This window comes from Arachis stenosperma, chromosome 8 (genome assembly GCF_014773155.1).
Source record: "Arachis stenosperma cultivar V10309 chromosome 8, arast.V10309.gnm1.PFL2, whole genome shotgun sequence".
NCBI lineage: Eukaryota > Viridiplantae > Streptophyta > Magnoliopsida > Fabales > Fabaceae > Arachis > Arachis stenosperma.
The window spans coordinates 35,341,337-35,365,469 of record NC_080384.1 but is presented as its reverse complement, the minus strand read 5'-3'; the positions used below and the strand labels follow the sequence as shown (position 1 = coordinate 35,365,469).

Genomic DNA, 24,133 nt, shown 5'->3' with positions numbered 1-24,133 from the left:
CTTCCATCACTTTGAAACAACACAGTAAATTTGTTAGATATGATTTTGGACACTTCATACACATTCACATAAACCTAACCTTTACTTCTAAAATTCTTGTAACTTAAGCGTCAAAATCTTTAATTTTTTTTTTTCTATAGTACTCTCAATATTTTAAAAGGATATCAACATTCAATACCTAAGGATAAATGAATATTAAGACACACCGAAAGAATAATCAGAGAGATATTGGTACTTTTAAAGCCGATATGGCAGGCACCGAAACTTGCTCCAAATACGTATAATACATAAACATCATCCTCCTTTTTTTAAATGTCATCAATAAAACGATATGAATGATGCTATTATAAAAGCGCCTGTAGCTCAGTGGATAGAGCGTCTGTTTCCTAAGCAGAAAGTCGTAGGTTCGACCCCTACCTGGCGCGTTTTATGATAAACCATTAGAGAATGAAATGTTTTTTTATTTGTGTTCACACCTTACACAAATTGAACATTCTTTAGCTTAATCGCAGCCTTAATATAGCGATGACCAGACATTTTCTTTTCCGTCTAGCAAATTGTCACACGATATATTAGTATTGAATAATATAGCATTTGCTTATATAAGTCGCGTCATTAAATGAAGTATGGTAATGAGAATGAATGAAATGACATAGTATTTCCTACATAAAATGTGTCTTGCCAACCAACTAGATTTGACAGAGTTAGCCAATGGTATATTTTTTTAGAACACTTTGCTATAAGCTTAATTCTTGGCAAAATGTAAAAAGGAAAAAAAAAAAAAAACTGTTAGAGAGGTATATCCATTTCAGTAATTCAGAGTCTCAATATGCAACTAGTCATATTGTTGAAGAATGAAGATGGATAACTTCTTAATCAACAAAAAATTGTATTATTATTGGATACAAGTATGTTAAAATAATTCAACTAAAAACTAATTTATTTATTGGATATAAGTATGTTAAAACTTAAAAAGGTACATTTTCTTTTACTTGGTTAATTCAAGACATCTCTTTTTATAAGGGTTTCAAGTAAAGTACTCTCAAATAAACTTTATTTGTTCTAAAATAAAGAGAATTATAAAGTGATGAAATAATAGATAATCACACTTGAATTATGTTGTGAGATTAATTTGTATTAAAAAAATCCCTAATGATAATTAATAACTATGTTAAGTGTACACAAAAAGTAAAAAATAATTATAGTATAAAATATATATTAAAAATGAGTTAAACAACATAATATATTTATATATAAAAATTAATTTTAATGATTATTTTTTATGTATAAATAATATTTTTAGATAATTAATTGTCCCCTCGCTTTATCATTTTCCAAATTTATTCGCTTTGAAGAACCTAACTCCCTCCTTTTCTCTCCTCTCAAGCAAAAAAAAAAAAAAAAAAAAATCAATATTAATAGATATAGAGGATTCCTTTAGTTAAGCATTTAGAGCATTATGCATTTGTATATCCTTCTCTTTTTTTTTTTGTCCTTTTTTTGTTACTTGATATCATTATTGCCATTACTATTATTTAATGTCAGTTAGTTCTATAGTTGGTAAGCTGCACAGAATTAGTTAGTGAGGTGTATAGAGTTAGTTAGCGTGACAGTTAGTATAACTATAAACAGATAGTCATAAAGCTTGTATTCTTTGAGACTTTTCATTAATGCAAATTTCATTACCTAATTTCTTTTTCTTTCTCTGATCATGTGTTCTTCTCCAATTTCACATGCAATTCAACATGGTGCGATGAGCGTGGATAGAGGGACATGGAGATTGTAGATTGAAGAATAGACAACTTGTTCTCTGATTCACGATCATTTGGCGTGATTTGAGAAAATCTGAAGAGTCCAGCTTCACAGATAACGCAATTTCTCTGTTCTTCTCTGCCTTCCTCGATCAGACCTGAAACTCTCCTCTTCGATTGATCTCCTCTCATTCTTCATTTCTTCAATCAGATCTGGAATTGCCTTCCTTTGTCAGATCTGAAACTCTCATCTTCGATTGATCTCCTCTCATTCTTCATTTCTTTGTCTATTTTCTTTTCTTCTTCTCTCTCAAACTCGCACAACAGTGTTTGATGAGAGCTTTGTTAAGTCACCTTTCTTCACGGTGACGTAACAAAGTGTTCCGATCAACGAGATTGAGAGAGAAAGGTTACGAGCCAATTGGTGAACCCGACGTGAAACTCGCACTTATGGCTGAGAAATCAGGAAGTGGATCTAAATCTGGAGGTGTTGGTGCGATGGATGCTTAGCAGTTTGCGGCATTCTTCAGTCAAGTTGCGCAGATCCAGAGTCATCTCAACAAGACAAATCCGAATCAAGATCTTTCAAGTCCTTACTACATTTTGCCGTTTGAAAATCCAGGTATACCTATCACCAATATCACACTCACTGGTTCGAATTATAATGCATGGAGAAAAGCTATGATGAATGCACTTTATTCTAAAAACAAATTTGAATTTGTTAATGGTATGATTTTGAAGCCTGAGAGAACATATCTGAATTTTAAGGCATGGCAACAATGCAACACGTATGTAGTTACCTGGATTAATCTCTCCCTGAGCCCTGACATATATCAAAGTGTTTTATGGAATAATGACATTTAAAGGCAACTCATCGAGTACTGCGCTATGTGAAGGGATCCCCAGCTATAGGTCTCTTCTTCTCGGCAAAGTCGGGCTTGTACCTCACCGGTTTCTCAGATTCTGATTGGGCCGGGTGCCCTGATTCTCGCAGGTCTACTTCTGCATATTGCTTCTACCTGGGACCCTCTTTGGTAACATGAAAAAGTAAGAAACAACTCACAGTTGCAACCTCCTTTTCTAAAGCTGAATATCGAGTTTTGGCTTTGGCAACCCGAGAAGCTCAATGGTTAAGCTATGTTCTTCATAATCTTGGTGCTCCAATTCAAAAACCAATCAATATATACTGTAAAGCAATTCAGTAATCTATATTGCCACAAATCTTGTATTTCACGAGCGGACAAAATATATAGAAGTTGATTGCCACACAATTCATGACAAGCTATAAGAAAAGCTTATCAACTTTCTCCCCATTTCAACCCACAATCAAGCAGCAGATATTCTTACAAAGCACCTTGTCTCGGGTCCCTTTCCTAAGCTTGGATTGTTGAACTTTTTCTCCCCCAACAATGCAAGCTTATGGGAGGGTGTTACTTGATATCATTATTGCCACTACTGTTATTTAATGTCAGTTAGTTGTATAGTTGGTAAGCTTTACAGAGTTAGTTAGTAAGGTGTACAGAGTTAGTTAGTGTAACAATTAGTGTAGCTATAAATAGATAGTGATAAAGCTTGTATTCTTTGAGATTCTTCATTAATACAAATTTCATTACCTAATTTCTTCTCTCTTTCTCTAAACATGTGTTCTTTTTCAATCTCACATGCAATTTAACACTTTTCAAAATTTATTGCATACCCAAAATAATTACACAAATCCATTTTCAAGTTTCTTATTTTGGGGGCAATTTTTACTTTTTATTTTGCCCAATATATTTTTTCTACTTTTATCATTTAGATAAGTAACATTGATTTCCTTGAATCTTGATGTTGAAGGAATAGTACAACAAGAGACGCAAACAAAGCAACAAATCCCCCACTTGACATCATCATTACTTTATTAATATTATGATTGTTAATTATTAATTTATTAATGATCATTTTACCAAAGAAAATAAAATAGTATTAAATAAGAAGAGATCATTCATCATTTGAGCTTTGAAGGCTTCTCCCTCTCTTCTTCAATACGCGCCTTTCTTCATTCTCTCTCTCTCCGTGTACTGTCTTCTACAATTCAACTACAAATTCAAAAAAGTTTCAAGCTTTAAACCCTGAACAGCACCAAACTCAACGGCCCTTAACAACAATCAAGAGAGAAAGAAACCCCACGCTGAATTTTCGATCACCACAAACAAAGGCAAGAACACTCACAATTCAAACTCCAATCGAAATCTTTTAGTTCTTCAAAAAAATGGGTAGCGCTTACAAAGCAGAGGAAGAGTACGACTACTTGTACAAGGTGGTGCTGATCGGAGACTCAGGCGTTGGGAAGTCGAACCTGTTGTCCAGGTTCACCAAGAACGAGTTCACCTTGGACTCAAAGTCCACCATTGGCGTCGAGTTCGCCACCCGAACCGTCCATGTTCACGACAAGATCGTCAAGGCTCAGATTTGGGACACTGCTGGCCAAGAAAGGTCTTTTCTGTTTTCCTCAATTCATGATCTTTCTTCTTCTCTTTTTGATTTTTGTTTTGCTGTAAGATTTGTTTCCCGATGATGAATTGAATTGAGTAAATTTCGAAAATGAGTGATCTTGTTATGTTTAGAGGTATTGTTGGGTTTGATCTTGATGATCTGGGCACTGATCAATGAAACAGGGGATTCTGAAATCTGGAGTAGGATTGATTAGTGACTGCCAATGATGGTGCTAGTTCTTTCTCTTTATGCTTTAATGATATGGTTTTGATGGATCATCGATGTGCTAAAGTTGGATAATTGATTCCCTTAGTGTGGGGGGTTGAGTGTGTATGAATGCTTGATGTTAAGTCCATTGGATCTGGGTGGGGTGGGATGCAAAATTATTGTGTTATTTTGGTTGTTTTGCAATTTGTTAATTTTTGTCAAGATGAGTTAATCCTAAACAATGATTGTTCTGATCAATACGTAATGCATTGGAGTATTGGACTCTTAGCTCTGTGTGAATGGCTCTGGTAAAATAAACCATTTTGAAGTGAGATAATGTGACGATTAAGGTCACTCTTAATCTGCCAGTGAGAATGGTCTTACAAATACAAGAACATGGTGTTACACAAATTGTGAAATAGAGAGAAAGTTCTATGTTTACATAGGATTATGGAATAACCTATTATGTAATACTACAATCTTTGTGGCATTGTCTAGTTTAGTCTAGTCTAATATTCTATTCAGCGTTCTTTTTTTTCTTCCAAAATATGTGTACACATTCTACATTCTTTACTCATTCCTGAATGGTGAATGCCATATTTATCTGTTTCTTTCTTCTCAATTATCACAGATACCGGGCAATCACAAGTGCTTATTACCGAGGAGCTGTAGGTGCATTGGTTGTGTATGACATCAGCAGGCATGTGACCTTTGAGAATGTGGAGAGATGGCTGAAGGAGCTTCGGGACCACACGGACGCCAACCTCGTCGTCATGCTGGTGGGGAACAAGGCGGATCTACGGCACCTGCGTGCCGTGCCAACGGAGGAAGCCAAGGAGTTTGCTGAGAGAGAGAAGATATACTTCATGGAAACCTCAGCACTTGAGTCTTTGAATGTGGACAGTGCCTTCACAGAAGTGCTAACTCAGATATACAATGTTGTGAGTAGGAAGAGCCTTGAGGCTGTGAATGACACTGCAGCATTGCCAAAGGGACAGACCATAAATCTTGGAAGCAAAGAGGATGTCTCAGCTGTTAAGAAATCTGGTTGCTGCTCGGCATAGTTTGTGAGAGATCAAAGAGAGCAATTCATCATCATAGACAGTGCGAAATAGTAGTATACTGAAATTTTTTTTAGAATGCATATGAATGTTTGATACCTTACCATTTTGTTGTTCACATTTTTTTCCCACTTATTTTGGGAAGTTTGGTGTATTGGCATATTCTATTGATTGATATGAATGAGTGATCTTTTTGGTTTGTATTTTTTTTTTTTTTTTGGTTTTTGAAGATAATATTTAAGGTAGTGGATTTTAACTCATTTGAATTGGGTTAGGATGACTCATTAAAGAAATTTAATTTACAAATAGGACTTTTATGAATCATATTTATTTTACATTTGGTATAGACGTATAGTAGTGGAGAATTAGGAAGAAAAACGAGTGTTGATTAGTTATCTTTGGTTCTTAAAATCAAGTAAATATTTAAAATATCTTAAAAGATGGAAATAAAATAAAATAATGAGATTTTAACAAGAACTATATATATTGGCTCTTTTTGTCAGCTTCCAAACTTGGACAAATTGTTGGTGCATGAACCAGTAGTACGTAGCATGGACCAAGTGGTTGGTTTCATGGCGAAGCAACGTGCTGACGAAGCATCTCCAGCTTTCCTCAAACCCCTTCATGTAATAATATTATACTTATGAAATTCCTTGCTCCACACTATGTAATGATATCGCTCTTTCATTTTCCTTATCCCAACATAATTTACATAACGTGATACACTTTGCATTGTTTAAGGATAATACATATTTGGGAAAACTAGTAATATTTGATTCAAGTAATATTTAGCATTACCAAATTTTTTTCACAAGAAACTCATCATTTCAAAAGCACTCTAAAAATGAATGTCTTCTTTGTCAAAACAATGAATTAAAGTTACCATCCAATTTTTAAAGTTCATTAATGGCTATAAGAAAGCAATAAAACTGTCCTGTGTAAATAAGTATCTGACAAAGACAAGCCACTGAGCAGAACCACAAAGAAAAAATAATGAAGTGCAGATTCATGAATTACAGATTTATAATATAACTTAATTACACGATTATGTTGCTCCACTAATGCTAAAATTGGTACTGTTTGTATGAGAATGCATCATTTACCAGATGGCAGCAAACTTCATGCGCATTTTAAGAACATACATGATCTGCATAGAAAATCAATTTTGCCACCACCACCATGAAACACCAATGCTAAAACTTGCTACAAAATAGAAAACTAAGGCATGCAACCTAATGGTTCTATTTGTATTGATGCTGTGTCGGAAATTGGGAGGTGCTTGACCACAAAAGGGAGCACCCACTGATGCCCCCCCAAAAGGATGCAGAATCTTCCCAAATGATAACAGAGGCAGCACAATGTCAAATTCAATGCAAACTTGTAACTTTGGACTCAGAGACACTATCTACCACAAGGCACTGTGTTCCTCTAACCAGAGAATGTTAGAAGTTTCCTCATGCTGCTACCCATCCTATGTATGTACATGTTAGTGAGAAATTTGGCAAGAACAAAATCACTCTGGATTTTTTGTTTCATGCTCAGGAGATCCACCATTCTCAGACTTAGCCTTTATTTTTCCGTCAGCGGTGCCTCCATCATCTCCCAAGACATCAGCACTTAGCTTTCCCATCTTATTTTGTAAATCAGCAAGAGATTCCTTTGTCAATTTTGCTTTAGGACTTTTCTTTTTATTATCGACAAACTTTAGTTCCAGTCGATACAATGCTAAGCTATCTTGGTTGTTGATCTCATACTCATACAAATGCCACTCGAGATAGCTTAGGGGCTGGGGATCCATATAATAGGACCTCTTATGTCCCCCATGTTCCTTCATCACCTGCTTCCTTGATTCATGCCAGCCACGCCCATTGTAATCTGGAAGCGATCTTTGCTTTCTATTTCCACTCACAAATGCCCTTCTAGGCTGGTCGAAGAAGAGCCACTCCCTCAAAGTTTCACCCTCAAGAAAAGAGAGATCAAATAACTCTGCAACAACAGAAGAAAGTACTGATTTAAACTCGAACAATAAAACTGCAGATGATAGCATGATTGTTGTTAAACAACAAATTAAATTGTAAGAACGTTATCAGTAATTGACTTCACGAACACACCAGGAGCTTTCCACGGGGATTTAGTTGAAGCAGCGCCCTCACATTTAGGGATGCCAACTTCCTTTCCCTGTGTCTTTGCAAGAAGTGCAGCAAATAAAGGGCCATCTTTTACTCCAATGCCTCCAGGGCGCAAAATTGGGGTCGTTCCAGGAAGACCCTCGTTATTTGCCAAAAGCTCATGACCGCTGCTGCAGTAGTCCTGGCAAATTTGCAACCCTTGAGCAGGTCTGAAACAATCCCATAGAGAACATTTAGGGCCTAAAAAAGCAGAAGGAGGAGGGCAGATATTTGGAAGAACGTTGGGCATAGTATCCTCTTCACACTGTTTGGCCTCATTTTCAAAAAATTGGCCATAATCAAAGCCTTCTTCGATAACTAGTGTATGGGAATCCAACTGAGTAATCATATCTGAGGTATCACTTTGTAGAGTTGAAGCAGGGCCATCAAACTGACCAAATCCTTCAAAAGTATCATGTAGCATGTGGCTATCATCAAAAGACTTCTGCAAGATACCAAGTGCACATCAGCTATTTATCGCATCCATGATTAATCAGTGAAAGCACGAAATAAAACTAAATACACTACAAATATTCTGTTCATGCATATTCTATTTCAAATTATATCACAGAATTTCTTTTCTGCTTATAACCTAAATCTACGAATTTAACAAGTTAAAATTAATCTAAACAGGAAATCGAGAGCAATGCTGCATGCACTTCCCAAAATTCTCAACAACACTTTCAAATATATTGAACTATGGTTTTGCAAAAGTAAGCTGAGAGTACACAATACATGACTGGGACTAAACGAACAGAAGATGAGAAAAGAAAACACACAACATGAATTAGACTCGGTGTATCAGGACACTAAACTTACATAACTGTTACTACTAAGCTATATAACTATCACACCGATGAAAATAGTACCCAAACTATTGAGTCAATGCGTTGTATAGAGCTAATTAATCATGCATTTTTTGTTGCTTTTTCTCTTTTCCCCTAATGGATCCCTAAAACTATAGTTAATTTTGAATCATGCCCTCTTTCACTTGACATAATTATGTCATAAACAGTTAAACAATTTGATCCTTTGATCTCTTTCTCCCATGGTCCATGGAAATCCATACTTGGCAATGAAAAAGCACCACTTTATCTTGCAAAAGTTTCCATATCTTAACTCTTTAAAAGACCACCACAACATTATTTACAGGATGCAATCCATATTTAGCGAATTCTAAAAGAGAACTAAGAAGCATACTAAATGAAAGTAATAGCCAGGCAACATAGACTTTCCAGAACTAGTGGCAGAAACTCACTTCATGAAAAGATGGATAGTTCACATCATGAACAGTGTGAGGATGCAGCTGAGTCTTCAATGTTTCAGGCTTTTCTAATGGACTGATTGCATCATCGTTCTCCTCAAGTTCTTGCAAAAGTTGAGCCAGCTCCCCCGGAAATGAGCCGAGGCTTCCTTCCTATAGAAAACCAGCATATTTGATTAAACAATAACAACCCAAGCCTTGCCCCACCAAGTGGGAAGATCAAGCAATTTGGTTTTATAGATCAAACGACACCATAATCCTATGTAAACTATAATTACAACCAAACCATTTAAATCTAAAACTACTATGCATATCACAAATAACTTCTGATATATATACTTAATTAGCTATGTCTATGATTATAAACATACAGCTAAGGAGGTTGCTGGAGACTCTAGTTCTGCTTTCCACTCTCTAAGCAGTTGATGCATCTGCTCCTCAAACATAACAATGTCTTTATACCTATTCTCCTTCCTTGAAGACTGAAGATTGATGAAAATTCCCTGAATTTTATCAAGATGGTGCTTTTCCTTCTCCTTCATGGACTGATGAGAAGAAGATCCACATTTGTTCTTCAAGTTGTCTTTCATCATTGCAATATTTATGAAAACAGACTATCTGCAATTAGAATCACCATCGGCATTCAGTATTTACACATGGATGCTAAATTTATGGAATAATCAACTAATTAAGAAAATATATATATCATAATCAGTTGGAGGAAGGAAGCAGTGGGTTGTTGACTTGACTACACAAAACCCTAACCGGGGAGGGAAAAAGTTTCGATTTTGGGAATGAAACTGAAATCACCAAATTGTCCATCTTCCTAATTGAATTGTAAAATTTCAACAGCGCAATTATGATTGAAAGTTGTCCAAGAACGTGGAAACGAGAATTACCTTGAAGAAGGGCAGAAGATACAAGTTCTTCTACAATTGGAAGGGGATCTCTTGTTCCTTTGTGTCTGCTACATTACCATCAAAGCTTCGCACCGCGTTGCATTAGCGTATGTATATTAGGGATCTTTTTGGTCATTACTCATTATTAATATTATTTTTTTCTTATGGAAAAAATGTTATTAAAAAAAGGAATATTTTCATAAGTATTTATTTAATAATAAACACACATAATGTAAGTCACCAAAAACACACATAATGTAAGCTTCCTATACTAAATGTTGAAAAGAGGAAGCGATTATTTGATATTTAATAATAAAGTAATTATTATTAGAATTTAATTAAGGTGTTAATTTTTTTTCAATCAAACTAATTTTATTTAAAATTATTTTTTTATCTTAAATTCTAATGTTACACTTTTAATTTTAAATCCTAAATTCTAAATACTCCAAATGAGATTTGAATATTAAACATAGTTTTCTATAATTTTTATTTTTATTATATTATATACAAAATTGGCTAATAACTTAAAAAGTACTATTTAGATTTGATACGAAGTCCTAGCCCCTCATTGCTCCTTAAATCATTTTTCATAAACAAAAGTTAAATTTAATAAAGTCTATGTTGTATTTATGTTTGGTTTATTTACAAACACAAAAAAGTTGTCATATTGAAATATAAACCAGCCAGAAATAAATCACTGTCCATTACATATAATGTAGTGGGCCTTTAATAAGAGAATTTATCTTTAACATGTTACAAGCAGCATTTTAGAAGCTACTAATTTTTATCTTTTGATCCTAATTAATTGATTAGACGTGCTATATATACAATTTTTTTTTTTTTTACTTACAAGTCATATAAGTTGAGCCAAATCTAATAAAAATGAGCATCACCTATATGAGTGTGTGGCAATATATATCCTACCCACGGATATTCAATCCGACTCTACCCAATCGGATAGGATTGTCAACCCGATTCACAACGGGTAGGGTAGGGTGCGGGTTGAGTTCTCGTGCGGGTCGGGTAGGGTGCGGGTTGAGTCTCAACCCTACCCAACAAATCCGCACCCTATATATGTATATGTTATATATTTATATAAAAATATTTTTTAAGTAGATGTTGAACCAAAAATCTCTTACTAAATGTAAAAGATTCTTAGTCACTAAAAGAAGATTATTAATTGATAATTTAATACTTTTTTTTTTTTACATAAAAGTCAGTTCTATTTTAAATTATCATGAAGTTATATAATAATTTTACATCTTTTTTGTAACCTGCAGGTAGGGTCGGGTACCCGCGGGTTGAGAATGGATAGGATTAGGGTTGGGATATTCTCAACCTGCGGGTAGGGTAGAGTTGAGTTTATATAAAAATCTCAACCCGCGGGTAGGGTTTGAAGCCAACCCTAACCCTACCGTACCCATTGCCACCCCTAAACGTGTAAACACATGCGCTACTCAACGGTTTCCATAGCACGCTCACTTACAAAGTCACCATTATGAAAGACGCTTCCTTTTCCTTGATCAAAACCACAACCGTCAAAGTTCAAACCACGTTCAAAAACTCTGAAAAAACTGTCAAAATCGTCGCCAACACTCGAGGAAATCAACAAGAAACTTCAAAATCTCCATAAAAAAACACCAAAAGATTATTCAAGGTACTGTTTCACTAATCTTCGAAATTTTTCACTTTTCTGTTTCTCATTTCGAATGTGAAACACTATATCGTCGTATTCCTGTTTATTAAGTAGATTCATTATGTGTTCTTGGTTGAAAATAGATATTACTACTCTCATCAAACTGTTCAATAGGTGATAACTGTTTTACGTTCTATTTAATGTATATTTTAATGTGTTTTTGTGTATGTTTACATGTTTGGAACTGAGTTTGTATAAATCGAAACTTTCGCTGTATTTCAAGTAAATTCGACTGTAACTGGTGCTGTTGTTCTTGAATTTGTACTTGTGGTTCTGGTGTCATTTTATGCATGTTTGGTTGACTTGAATATCATTTTGAACTCATATAATGTCATGTAACCCAAAAAATAATAGAGGTGTATGTAACTGATATTTGGGTGTATATGACTGATATTTGGGTGTATATCAATCGAATTGGAGTGTAACTGGTGCTATTGTTCTATACCTAGTGTAACTAGAAACAGAGTATTGTCTTGTGCTTCTGGTGTCATTTTATATAGGTTTGGTTGACTTGAATATAATTTTGAAAATAATTTTGAACTCATATAATGTCATGTAATTCAAAAAATAATAGAGGTATATGTGACTGGTATTTGGGTGTATATGGCTGGTATTTGGGTGTATGTGACTGGTATTTGGGTGTATATCAATCGAATTCAAGTGTATCTGTTGATATTTTTTTATCTATTAACAATATTTTAATTTATTTCTTACAGTAAAAATGGCAAGCAAGAACCCTAATGGAAAAAAAGTATAATGTAAGCACACATATATCTTAGACTAACTCAATTTTTCTTTGTATAAATATAGCTTATTTAAATGATCTTCGTTTCGTTTCTTTACAGCAAACCAAAGATTTGAGATGCTCAACAAGACTATTGAATGAAAAGTTCCAACACATGAGCGAAGAAAAGAAAGTCATCGTCCGGGAATTCGGATTTGATGGTTTCATGCACATCCCACCGATGAATCTGCCACATAAACTCTTGAAGCAGTTGGCATATAGCTTCAATGTGGTAATAAACAATTTGGACAGCCGGTACGATAAATTGACCATCAACCCCGAAAAAAATAGGAGTTGTACTTGGCTTGAATGCATCTGGTAAATGATTGTACAAAACCTTTATACTTGCATTCTTTGTAATGTATTCTTTGTAATCTATTATTCTGAACTCATATTATCTCATGTAATCAAAAAATAAATTGAGGTGCATATGGCTGGTATTTGGGTGTATTTTAAGTGAATTAGAGTGTAATTGGTGATCTTGTTTTGTTGCTTCTATACCTATTTCCAGAAAAAGTTAATTTTAAAGTTATCTGAGGAGGAAAAAGAAATTTTTAGAAGGTTCTAAGGCAAAACATTAAAGAATCTAACAGATGAGATGATGAATATTGGTGTTGACAATGATAAAGATTGCCTTATGTTTAAGAGGGTTTTCATCCTCTATATTCAAATGGCGTCTTATTGTCGACAGCGATAAACAAAGTTTTTCTAATTCACATGCCTCCAATTTTTTGTCTGAACAACATAAGGGAGTGGAACTGTGGTGGCTATGTCCTCGAATTCATCATCAAGGGCATAAGCGAGCACCATTTGAAAAAGAAAAAATCTATTGATGGCTGTCTCTATGTCTTGATGATTGTATACTTTCATGAAACAAAACACAAAAATAAGAATGCAGATGCAATCCCTGGACCGCCCTGGATGAGGCATTGGAATAGGAAGTTACTGCTTCAGAGGATCAAATCTGAAATTGACGATCATATGGTAACTGAACAGTATTCTTTCTCTAATTTGGGTGTATTTGTTTTATGCACATGGTGTAAACTAATATTTTAACTGTTTCAGGGCATCGTCAAGAGGGAGGAACTGAAAAAGAAATTGAAGACAATGAAAAAGGAAGAAAAGAGGAAAAAAAAAAAGAAAAAGACAAAAAAGGACATTTCATCGGAGAGTGATGTTTCTATTTCCTCTGAGTTTGAACAAGACTTAGAGGAATCAACAAAAACAAGAAAACAACTAACCAGAACAGCAAAAAAGTAAGTAATATTTTTTAGTGTATTTTGTCATTTTTACTGTATTTTTTGCTAATGATTGTTTGCTGTCCAGAATGGTATCGAAAAAGAGGAAGCAAATTGTATGGGATTCCTCTTCGGAAAGCGAAAGTGGATCTGATTATGAGTAAGATTCTGAAATTGTCATTGCATTCCTATGTTTTTGTTTATATCAAAATTTTATGTATTAACAGAGTGTTTCTCATTTATTGTCAGAAGTGAAGAATCGGAGCCAATAATAAAATAAAAATCGAAGAAAAAAGTTCAGACTCCACCAAAAAAGTATGCATTGCTTTCGAGGGTATTTTATCATCAATTTTGTTATGTTTGTGTGATTGATACTTCTTTAATTTTCAGGACGCAATCCAGAAAAAGAAAGCACGTTGTTGAGGATTCATCATCTGAAACTGAATTTGATGATCTGTAAGATACATTGTAAAGCTATCTTACTCTTTTTCATCAAAATTTTATTTGTTAACTTATTCTTTTGCATGTACTTTCAGAACTGAAGAAATACAACAATTTTTTAGAGAATCAAAAAAGAAAAAAATAAATGAAAAGGCTGCACAAGAGTATGTTGAATTTGGGTGTATATTGCCAATTTTAAGGTGTTTTGTTGCTGATAATTGTTTTTGCTTTTTCAGGATGCAGGAAAAAAGGGCAGACATACCGGAAACTGGGCTCCCCTCGACGGAAGCTCACTATGATTCATTTGAAAACATAAGATCCTTTATGTGATAAAATTTCGTAGATCCTGATGTAATTAAATAGTCTACTTTTACTGAATGATATTTATTTTGTCCTTAGAATGCCGGAGGTGAACCTGGAAAGTGGAAATGATCTTATGTTCCAAACACAGATGGATCAAAGCAGTGTAAACAAACAAGTGATAGCATGTAATTTTTGTTTCTATTGCCATTTGCTTAATTTTTGTGTTACCATCTTCTGCTTCTGATTCTGTATATATTTTTTTTAGAAAAAAAGCCCTTTAATGTTTTATTCAAGAAAAAAAGGCAGGAAAAAAAGAAAAATATGCAACTATGTAAGTTCTCATAAAACAGAGGCCGTGTTTCTATTCAATGCTTGAGGTATATTCTGACATGATTTCGGTGGATTTCAGGTTGGGTGTAGAAGAAGAATCATTTAATGACCTAGCTCAACAAAAAAAGATCGTTGTTCTGAAAAAAACACATTCACAATCTGAACCGCTCGAGATGTGAGTTTTTCAACTAAATTTCAACCTTCTAATCTTCTATTTTAAGAGAGTTTATTAACTTTTTATTGTTGTCTTGGTTAGAGTTCTGCTTCAAGTATGTCTACCTCCGTCAGAGACGAGAGCATCAAGCCCTTTGTAGAATGAACCAACCCCTCCAAAGTCTCCGAGCGAGAAAATCAGAGAAAAAACAATTAAGGGGTAAGGAATAATATTTGGTTACATGTCTTTTATATAGAGGTGTATTTGGTTTTTATTTGGGTGTATCTCTTGTGAATTGAGGTGGAATTAGTTTTTTTTTTTCTAATTTAAAACCTTTTCTTTAGTCGTGCAACACTCCACATCCCCATCAAGCTGCTGATGGCACACTCACAGAGCCAGCAGCTCCTTCTAAAATGTAAGTTCAACACAATATAACTCTCTTTCGATATCATCGTCTATTCTTATTCTTATAGTATTTTATACGTCAACATGTAGTCAACCAGCCCCTCAAGCCACTGCTGCATTGATGATGATGGTCAGGGCAATATCCTTTGTACCGAAAGAATTTTCTATGTCATCATTCAGCCTTGGCTTTACTAATTCGATTCAAGAAGAGACACTGACTTAGGAGGGTCGATCGGCGTATGAAAAGGGAAAGAGTCAAGAGAGCCCGATTCTCGTTAAAGATTTAGAGGAACTGGTGGAGCAAGTTGCAAACGATGGGGTTGCGGCAGCCTTGAATTTTGCAGAGGATAGAAGTCCCTCGCTCCAAAAGTTTGAAACTCCTGCGAGAAGGAGCGAGGTGTCGGGCGACCTCAAAGAAAAGTGCTTCCTCTGGACCACTAATATAAAGACCTATAAAGATGGAAGCACTAATGAGTGGGAGACAATGTGCATCCTTAATGCTCAACAACCGATGGAGATCTCAAAAATCCACTTTGCGTCTTTAAAAGCTGATACACATATTGAAGCTGAGGAAATTTTAGAATAAGATTAATGATTTTATTATGAATTGTGACTGCAATATTGATGTAATTAATTTGGGTATTTTATTTTTCTAGATTGTCACTACAATGTGTCTAATTCTCAATAAAACAAGAATCAAAAGATTTGAAGAATAAGTTTACTGTCTGCCCCCTGATATTGTGGTAAGGTGTATTAAGCTCAAATTTCGGCATATTTATGTAATGTATTGTGTGTAGTAACTATTTCTTTCAGTGTTATACAAATTCTGCAGAATATGATTTTGGAAAATCATGGCGGTGGCGAGTTCTTACATTTAAAAAATAAAAAGCCCTTCGACATTCAGGACTACAAAATGTTCATCCCTTATTTGGATATGAAAAAATTGTCATCCCATCCATATGTAAGCTTTCGTTTCTAAAACTTCTTATCACAATTCTTTCGTTAGGTGCCAATTAAACTAAAACATTGTTCCGTCTGGCCAAACTTTAGGTATTTGTCCTGGTTTGCTATAGAGAACATTGATGGATATGGATGGCAGATGTTAAAAAGAGGAAATTTCGTGTCATTGAACTGTATCACAAGACTTGCCCTTTGAAAGAAAGAATGAAACTTAATAGATTTGTTGTAAGTTGATTCTATTTTCTCTATAAATTTCTTGGTTTCTATTTGTTGTTAGCAATATAGGAATTGGGTGTAGTGTTATTTAAAATAAAGCGTATTATTGGATCATTTGGGTGTAATCAGGTTTTAAATGTAGTCTTTCTTATATTTTGCTTTTTTTTTTTGTTTTTAGGGCTATGTGATTTCTAGAATGAGGGTATTTGTCGCGGGGGGGGGGGGGGGGGAACCTCTCGTTAAAAGGGATGATTAAATTGAATCGCCATATGTCAACATTGCGGGCAAGAAAACGAGGTATAAATCTTTCTCACTACAACATTTTGGGTCTATGGCCACGGTTTTTTGGTCACGGTAAAAAACCGTGACCATAGAAGGTCTATGGTCACGGTTTTTTACCGTGACAAAAAAAAAAGCTATGGTCACGGTTTTTTAAAAAAGGGTGACCATAGAATACCTATGGTCACGGTTTTTAAAAAAGGGTGGCCTAAAAGGGTCTATGGTCACGGTTTTGGAGGGTGACCTAAAGGAGGTCTATGGTCACGGTTTTTTAGGGTGACCAAAAAGGGTCTATGGTCACGGTTTTTTAAAAAAGTGTGACCTAAAAGGGTCTATGGTCATGGTTTTAGGGGGTGACCTAAAGGGGTCTATGGTCACGGTTTTGGGGGGTGACCTAAAAAGGTCTATGGTCACGGTTTTGGGAGTGACCTAAAGCGGTCTATGGTCACGGTTTTTTATAGTGACCAAAAAAGGTATATGGTCACGGTTTTTCAAAAAAGGGTGACTTAAAAGGGTCTATGGTCACGGTTTTGAGGGGTGACCTAAAGGGGTCTATAGTCACGGTTTTGAGGGGTGACCTAAAAAGGTCTATGGTCACGGTTTTTCGAAAGGGTAACCTAAAAGGGTCTATGATCACGGTTTTGGAAGGTGACCTAAAGCGGTCTATGGTCACGGTTTTGAGGAGTGACCTAAAGGGGTCTATGGTCACAGTTTTTCGAAAGGGTGACCAAAAAGGGTTTATGGTCACGGTTTTGGGAGGTGACCTAAAGCGATCTATGGTCACGGTTTTGGAGAGTGACCTAAAAGAATCTATGGTCACGATTTTTTGAAAGGGTGACCTAAAAGGGTACATGATCACAGTTTTAAAGGATGACCTAAAAAGATCTATAGTCACGGTTTTGGGAGTGACTTAAAAATATCTATATTTTTATAATTTTAAATATTTTATATATTTAAAATTTAAAAATTTTAATAATTAAAAAATAATAAAAATTTTATATAATTTACTTTAAATATTAAAATTTTAAATCTAATTTTATAAATAAAAAATTAAGTTAAATACTATTAATTTTAAATTTAAAAATTATTTAAAATTTAAAACTAATTAGTAAGTTGATAAATAAATATTATATTTTTAAAAGAATTTAAATAAATTATAGTTAATTTTTAATTACAATTCTACCCTCTAATTTTATTAAAATTTTTACATTACTCTAATTCTAATCCTAATCCTAACTCTAATTACTATTCAAAAATATTTTTATAACTAAATAAGATTTTGATCATTTAAATATAAATTAATTAAAGATCAAATGCCCCAACACTTGGTCATTTTTTTTTCTAAGTCACCAACTTATAACACTTCGCTCTCACCACCAAATCAGAGAAGAACATATTAACTCGTTCTCACCACCAACACTTCGCGCCACTCAATCCCAAATCGGAGGAAGGTTTCGCCGTCACCGCTCACCATGCACTACTCGCCACTCCACCAGAACCGTAGCTCCCTCTTCGCTGTGTGCTCACCGTTCCTCTTCCTCGCTCAACACTCACCACTCACCACTCACCACTCGAGAACCATTGCTCCTCTTCGGTGCGTGCTTACATCGGGAAGACTCTGTGGTCAGCATCGTCGTCCCTTCGCTCACCATTGTTAAGAAGGTATGTATTCACCTTCACTTGGTTCTAAAATTTGAGAGGGTTCCGATTTTAGGGTTTTCATTTTGGGGGTTTGGCTATTGTTGCGGCGCAGGTGAAATCGTACCCAACACTCCGTTCAAACAGGTGAGCTTGGCCACCACCAACCTTGCCCCGGGTTTCAGGAAGTTCTTAACTGGTACGTTGGCTATTATGTTTGCAGAGCACTCTGTTTAGACAGAATATGCATGTTGCCTTCTCTATTGTATGATATATGATATGATATTATTTGAATATTCTGCTTTACACCATTTGGTTAATCTATATGCATGCCCCCATGAATTGAGGAAAGCCAGTTAGCGCAGATGTACATACAAGAACTGAAGTTAAAGAAAAACGAAAATTAATGTTGCTTTTTGTTTCACATTGGATGGGAAATTTCATGTTAGTTTTGATTAGATCATTATAATCCTTTGAAAATGGATTATTTGAGTATTTCAGGTTTGACAGCAGAAGGGATTATAAGACTAGCTAACAAGGAGTGTCTCTAATATGTCAATTTGCTTTCATTTCTTAACGGGATTTCAATCTCGTGTGTATAGATATAATTTTTGAATACTGAATAAATAATTGTAAATAACTACTATAGTGGACACCAAAAAAAAAAACTACAATAGTATTCTTTTCGGGTATAAATAGATTCAGATGATTTTTTTCCAGCAATTAATTCCAATCCTGTTTGTTTGTTTATTTGTTTCCTTTCTAATTTTTCATTTTCTTGATCAGGGGTCTGTTGCCACAACAAACAATACATCTGTCTTGTCCCTCACATTTTATTCATCATGAATGAGGGGGATGCGTTACTAAGATTTTTACCAAAACTTAGTTACCAGTTGAAGCCTTTCAGAGCCATATTCCAGTGTACATTTTCATCATTGTTTCACACTGCTATCGCTGATCATTATAGTGTGCATTTTCATCATTGTTTCATTGCTTTCACACTGCTATCTATATGGAATTAAAGCAGTATATAATGGCCCAAACAAGAAAGAAGTAATATAAAATACTTACTGAGGACCAAAGAATTATGTATAGTCTCACCCAAATTAAAGCCTAAAGATTTGACTTTGTTAATTATTAGTTGCTTTGAATTATATTATTAGTTGCTTTGAATTATAAAGGATTCTTTTCACAATTGCTTCAGTGCCATATGTTCCTAATTTGCAATAAACAAGCTTTCCCTTCACCTTATTTGGATCTAAGGAACCTCCAAAGCAGTATCTATATCTATGCATTAATTAAATTCTTCTTTGTCTATATGTTGACTTGTTTTGTTTATGTATTCCAACTACAGGATTTTTTTCTTCTCCTTGGCTTCCGCAACATTCCTAAAAGACTAAAGCCTCTTCTTCACAGCACAGGTTAGCTTAACTTATCTGCTTCCTTTTGATTTTCCTTTTTATTTTTATGTTGTCATGAAACTAAGGTTGGGTTTGGTCTAATGTAAGGGTTTGGTCTAATGAAGAAAAATAAATGTAAGTGTATATGTCTAATGTGACTTTGCTTTGCATGTTAATGAAGCAGGTGTTGAGCTTTCATATGATAAAGTGGTTGAAACAAAAGTTTCTGAGCCTTGAGAAGGAAGAATAGCAATAGCAGAAACAATCTATTCTGGCAGAGTCTGAATTGTATTGCTGTCACACCTCGGGAACAATTTTGTTAATAATTTCTACTTAGTGTTAGTGTGTATATCACTGTATAAAACTAAGATTGAGACAAGTGTATTCACTTAACTATATTGATATGTTAGTTGGTTACTTTAATCACAACTTATCTTAATTGTTGATTATCATTTTTTATTTAGATTTATTTTGTAATTATCATTTTTTTTATGCGATTAAGCTTTAAAAAAAAATTAAATCTCATAAAACAAAATTGGCTATGGTCACGGTGAAAACCGTGATTATAGATAAAGCTATGGTCACGGTTTTAAGGTGAGGTGACCATAGAGCTATGGTCACGGTTTTAAAGAGCAGTGACCATAGAGACTAAAACCGTGACCATAGATAAGGCTATGGTCACGGTTTTAAGGTAGGGTGACCATAGAGGCTATGATCACGGTTTTTTACCGTGACCATAGATAAGGCTATGGTCACGGTTTTTACGCGTGACCATAGATTAACCTATGGTCACGGTGAAAAACCGTGGCCTAAAGTGTCAAATTTTGAAAATTGTAACCGTGACCATAGATAAAAAAAACCGTGACCATAGACTTATGGCCATGAGAGAATAGGCCACGGTAAAAAACCGTGACCATAGGTCCAAAACCGTGACCATAGATCTATGGTCACCCTTTTTACTAGCTATGGTTACAGTTTTTTACGGTGACCATAGGCCTTTTTTTTTTTGTAATGTCTCTTTGAGAAATTTTGTCTTTTCTCTTACTGTCCTATTTTATTTTGCTATTTTTTTTTTGTTTTTATCTTCGATTGTGTGGTTTATGTAATGAAATGGCTTGAGATACTCGAACCGGAAAACATTAAAAAGGGCAAATATGACTGGGAGAATTGGACGCAGGTAATTATGTTTAAAAATATATAACTTTGTATTACTTTGCTAAATTAATAGAGTTTAGCAAAAAGAAATTTTTTTAAACTGTAGGCGGAGGTGGACCATTTTAGAGTTGAATACGTTTGCGGATTCTGTTTCATGAGATGAATCAAGAAAGAGATAGAGCCATTCGAGAAAGCGAAGCAATCAGATTGTCCAAGCCGTCTGCAGCATTTTGAGTCCATATTGTCAATTAAGTTCAGATGGTATTGACAATGATTAGTTTTACTGTGTTTGAATGTTGTATAGTTTGTGATTAGTTTAAACACATACTTTTTGTGTAGTTTGTGAATATTTAATCCAATCTTATTATAAATTTTGTTTGCATAAATAAACTTTTATGGAGCTGTCTGTGTTGTATTCAAAAGGTGTTAATTACATGTTCAAAAAAAATCAAGGGAAACAAAGATCAAATATACTAATATACCGAATTCCTTTTATAATACACCCAAAAATACTGGGAATACACCTTATTGCATGCTTACATATTTCTCTTTAAAATCTAACCAAGAGTTATGACAATTCAAACCTCCTTAGGTATTGAATTGTATAAGTATTATAAATTTAAAACAAACAAATCCCTTCAAGACACTAATTTTCAACACAAACAGCAGCATCTCAAAAAAAAAAATATATATATATATATATATATATATAAAGAAAATGTAAAAAATAAGAGAATGTAGAATACACCAAAAAATGTTCATTGGTACACTCAAATAGTGTCACATTACACTCTAAAACCTGTCCAGTACTACTAAATTTCTGAACTGATAATTCATAACATGTCCATAATATTGGGTGGAATTTGATTGCACCACTGATCCGTCATAAAAAAGGTTCAACTGCAAAAAAATAAACTCACATATTAGCAAAACTATTAAAAAAAACTCAATTACCCCCTGTTTAAAGAATATCACTTTTACTTCGCTTAGAGCTTTCGTTTTCTTTTTCTTTGAAGCATTTGCAATTTGTTTTTCCATCTTTGAACCTAGTCTATTTTTGGGGTGTCCTCTTGTTCTCACCCGTGGAGGGCTTTGAAGCTCGTTAATAGTTTCCAAGTTAGCATCTTCGTGAGATAATGAACATATACCCTTGCTTTTGGCTTTGTGTTCTTGTATTTCAATCATAACATTATCGTAAGCAGGTCCAGAATCGTAGTGATCTCCTCAGATTCTGATGCAAATTCACATATAATCTACGAACGAAACAGCAATTTGTCAAATCTCTTGCTTCTTGGCTCCAAAAGAGGCTCTTCATGGCTGCTCTTGATGTGTGTGTGTCTCCTTTTTATGTTATTGCTCTATCGTTCCAATATTTATCTGGGTGACACTTTATTTACTCGTTCAAAGCTTAATACACTTAGAGCGTGACGGCACAATATCCCTCTTAACTCGAATAATAAGCACTGACATTTAACTTCGGCTGCTACCGTGTCGTATGTAACTGCAAACATGTTGAATGTTGAGTTGGAAACTTATTCTACAACTTCGTATACTGTATAGCCTAAAGCGGAGTGCTTTGATCTTGTGATGCAATTCACCTTTCCTCTGAATTGTGCTTGGACTTCCGTAAACTTCTCGTGAGTATACACGTGTTGAAACTGAGCTTCTATTGAGGATTTTGTTGCACACGGTATGATGGTATAAAAATCTGCAGCATCTGATTTTCTCTCTCTTTGTTCCCTGCTTCCTAGGCAATTGTCGTATTGTTTGACGAATTAGATAAGTGAGCTATTCCGCGTAATGAACTTGTTAAAAAAAGCATGCATGCTCTTGCTCCTTTGTGTGCTTCTCATCCCGACCTAGAAGTGGTAATCGAGATAAACTGGAATCCATAAATGATGGTCTTCGAAAAACTCTGCAAAAAACACCTAAATCAGAACTAAGATACACCCAAAAACATGCAATGTACACCTCTGTCTGCAGATTTAAAAAACAACATTATCTGAAAGCCACTTGTTATCCCCAAGACCGTACTTCATCAGAAAATCATTCCAATTCCTATCGAATGATTCTTTCGTAAGAGAGTTCCAAACAACATGGCTCATCTCTTGTTTGACTACTTAGTGTCTCTTGTAGCCGTTTAATTTGCTTGGAATCTTCTTCATGATGTGCCAAATACACCACCAGTGAATTGATGTCAGCATACAAGCCTCGATAGCCCTTTGCATCGATGCGCATTGATCGGTGAGAATGCCTTTCGGAGTATTTTCTCTCGTGCAATGAAGCCAGCATTCGAATAACTATTTGAATGATTGAGTATCCTCGTTTTTCATCAAAGCACATCCGAGAAGTGTTGACTGAGCGTGGTGATTCACCTTGACAAAAGAACCAAAAATAGATTATACCTAAATATGATAAAACAGAAAAAAATAGTTAAATCTATCAAAATAATATCTCTCTAAACCCAAAAATAGGCAATGTACACCTCTGTTGCAGATTTGAAAAACAACATTATTTGAACAACATAAACCAGAACTGAATATTACATGTTTGTATTGTAGGTGGTATCGAATGAAATAACATCTCCGAAATACTCACAAGAAGCCCTGATCCTTGCTCCGCCCAAAAGGCAATCTTAATCGACTAATCGACCTCGAGTTCGAGCTCGAAAAAGAAATTCTGATTCTTCTCTTTCATTCTTAATAAGTATTTTCCAAATTCTTTTGCATCCTCTAGTTCCGAAACATTTCGCACTTCTCTCGTGATGTAATTTCTCACGTCTTTTTCGATAAAATTTAACTCGTGGTAACCCCCCGGCTGTTGCGACAAATGATTGGTATGTTTTGCTTGGTCTGATTCCGGCTTCCTCGTTATTCTCTATTGTACGACGCATAGACATGCTTAATTCCCTGTGCTGTTTAAGCATCTCTGCTTGATTTGGACAGCAGGGATGTGAATGATGCAACACGGCCTTCAAAATGATGCAAACACCAATGTCCTTCAATATGTGTATATAAATTCTTGCAGGATAATTTAAACCAGTTGAGGGATTTGTCTTCTTGGTCAGAAATATTTTCAATTTCCATTTCTCCTCTCTGCTACATGTAATCAATTGGTTCTTAATTTCATTATCCTTCTTATTTGTGCTCCGAAATTTTGTAGAAAAACCTGCAATTTTCAAATAATCTTTGTAGAATTTTGTAGTATCTTCAAGCGTGTTAAAAGTCATCCCAACCTTTGGAACAAACTTCTCATCAACATTGCATAGAAACTGCAAAATATACCTAAAATAGTCCATAATACACCAAATTA

General features: G+C 34.8%; 2 protein-coding genes, 1 long non-coding RNA gene and 1 other non-coding gene across 4 annotated transcripts; 3 read left to right on the top strand and 1 right to left on the bottom strand.

Moving 5' to 3' along the window:
• The first annotated feature begins 352 nt into the window (after window positions 1–352).
• On the top strand, window positions 353–425 carry TRNAR-CCU (transfer RNA arginine (anticodon CCU)). Its single transcript has one exon. It is a non-coding gene; the product is annotated as a tRNA-Arg (tRNA).
• Window positions 426–3,749: 3,324 nt separating this feature from the next.
• Window positions 3,750–5,694, top strand: LOC130943762 (ras-related protein RABA1f-like). The gene is made up of 2 exons (XM_057871773.1): window positions 3,750–4,223; window positions 5,062–5,694. The coding sequence occupies exons 1-2, from the start codon at window positions 4,000–4,002 to the stop codon at window positions 5,492–5,494; spliced, it is 657 nt and encodes a 218-aa protein (XP_057727756.1). The 5' UTR covers window positions 3,750–3,999; the 3' UTR covers window positions 5,495–5,694.
• Window positions 5,695–6,459: 765 nt separating this feature from the next.
• On the bottom strand, window positions 6,460–9,953 carry LOC130943761 (transcription factor VOZ1-like). Its single transcript, XM_057871772.1, has 5 exons — window positions 9,823–9,953; window positions 9,295–9,541; window positions 8,918–9,076; window positions 7,603–8,104; window positions 6,460–7,477 (listed from the first exon to the last, which is right to left on the bottom strand). Exons 2-5 carry the CDS (start codon window positions 9,514–9,516, stop codon window positions 7,005–7,007), a joined length of 1,356 nt encoding a protein of 451 aa, XP_057727755.1. The 5' UTR covers window positions 9,517–9,541; window positions 9,823–9,953; the 3' UTR covers window positions 6,460–7,004.
• Window positions 9,954–17,967: 8,014 nt separating this feature from the next.
• LOC130946300 (uncharacterized) lies at window positions 17,968–20,083 on the top strand. The gene is made up of 4 exons (XR_009072236.1): window positions 17,968–18,290; window positions 18,382–18,465; window positions 19,053–19,687; window positions 19,851–20,083. It is a non-coding gene; the product is annotated as an uncharacterized LOC130946300 (long non-coding RNA).
• Window positions 20,084–24,133: the final 4,050 nt, after the last annotated feature.

Excerpts from the sequence above, each read along its gene's own strand:
- LOC130943762 (XM_057871773.1), top strand. The coding sequence starts at position 4,000 with ATGGGTAGCGCTTACAAAGCAGAGGAAGAGTACGACTACTTGTACAAG. Across the intron at positions 4,224-5,061 it reads GACACTGCTGGCCAAGAAAG|ATACCGGGCAATCACAAGTG; the intron begins GTCTTTTCTGTT and ends CAATTATCACAG.
- LOC130943761 (XM_057871772.1), bottom strand. The coding sequence starts at position 9,516 with ATGATGAAAGACAACTTGAAGAACAAATGTGGATCTTCTTCTCATCAG. Across the intron at positions 9,077-9,294 it reads CTCCAGCAACCTCCTTAGCT|GAAGGAAGCCTCGGCTCATT; the intron begins GTATGTTTATAA and ends GGTTTTCTATAG. Across the intron at positions 7,478-7,602 it reads ATCCCCGTGGAAAGCTCCTG|AGTTATTTGATCTCTCTTTT; the intron begins GTGTGTTCGTGA and ends CTGTTGTTGCAG.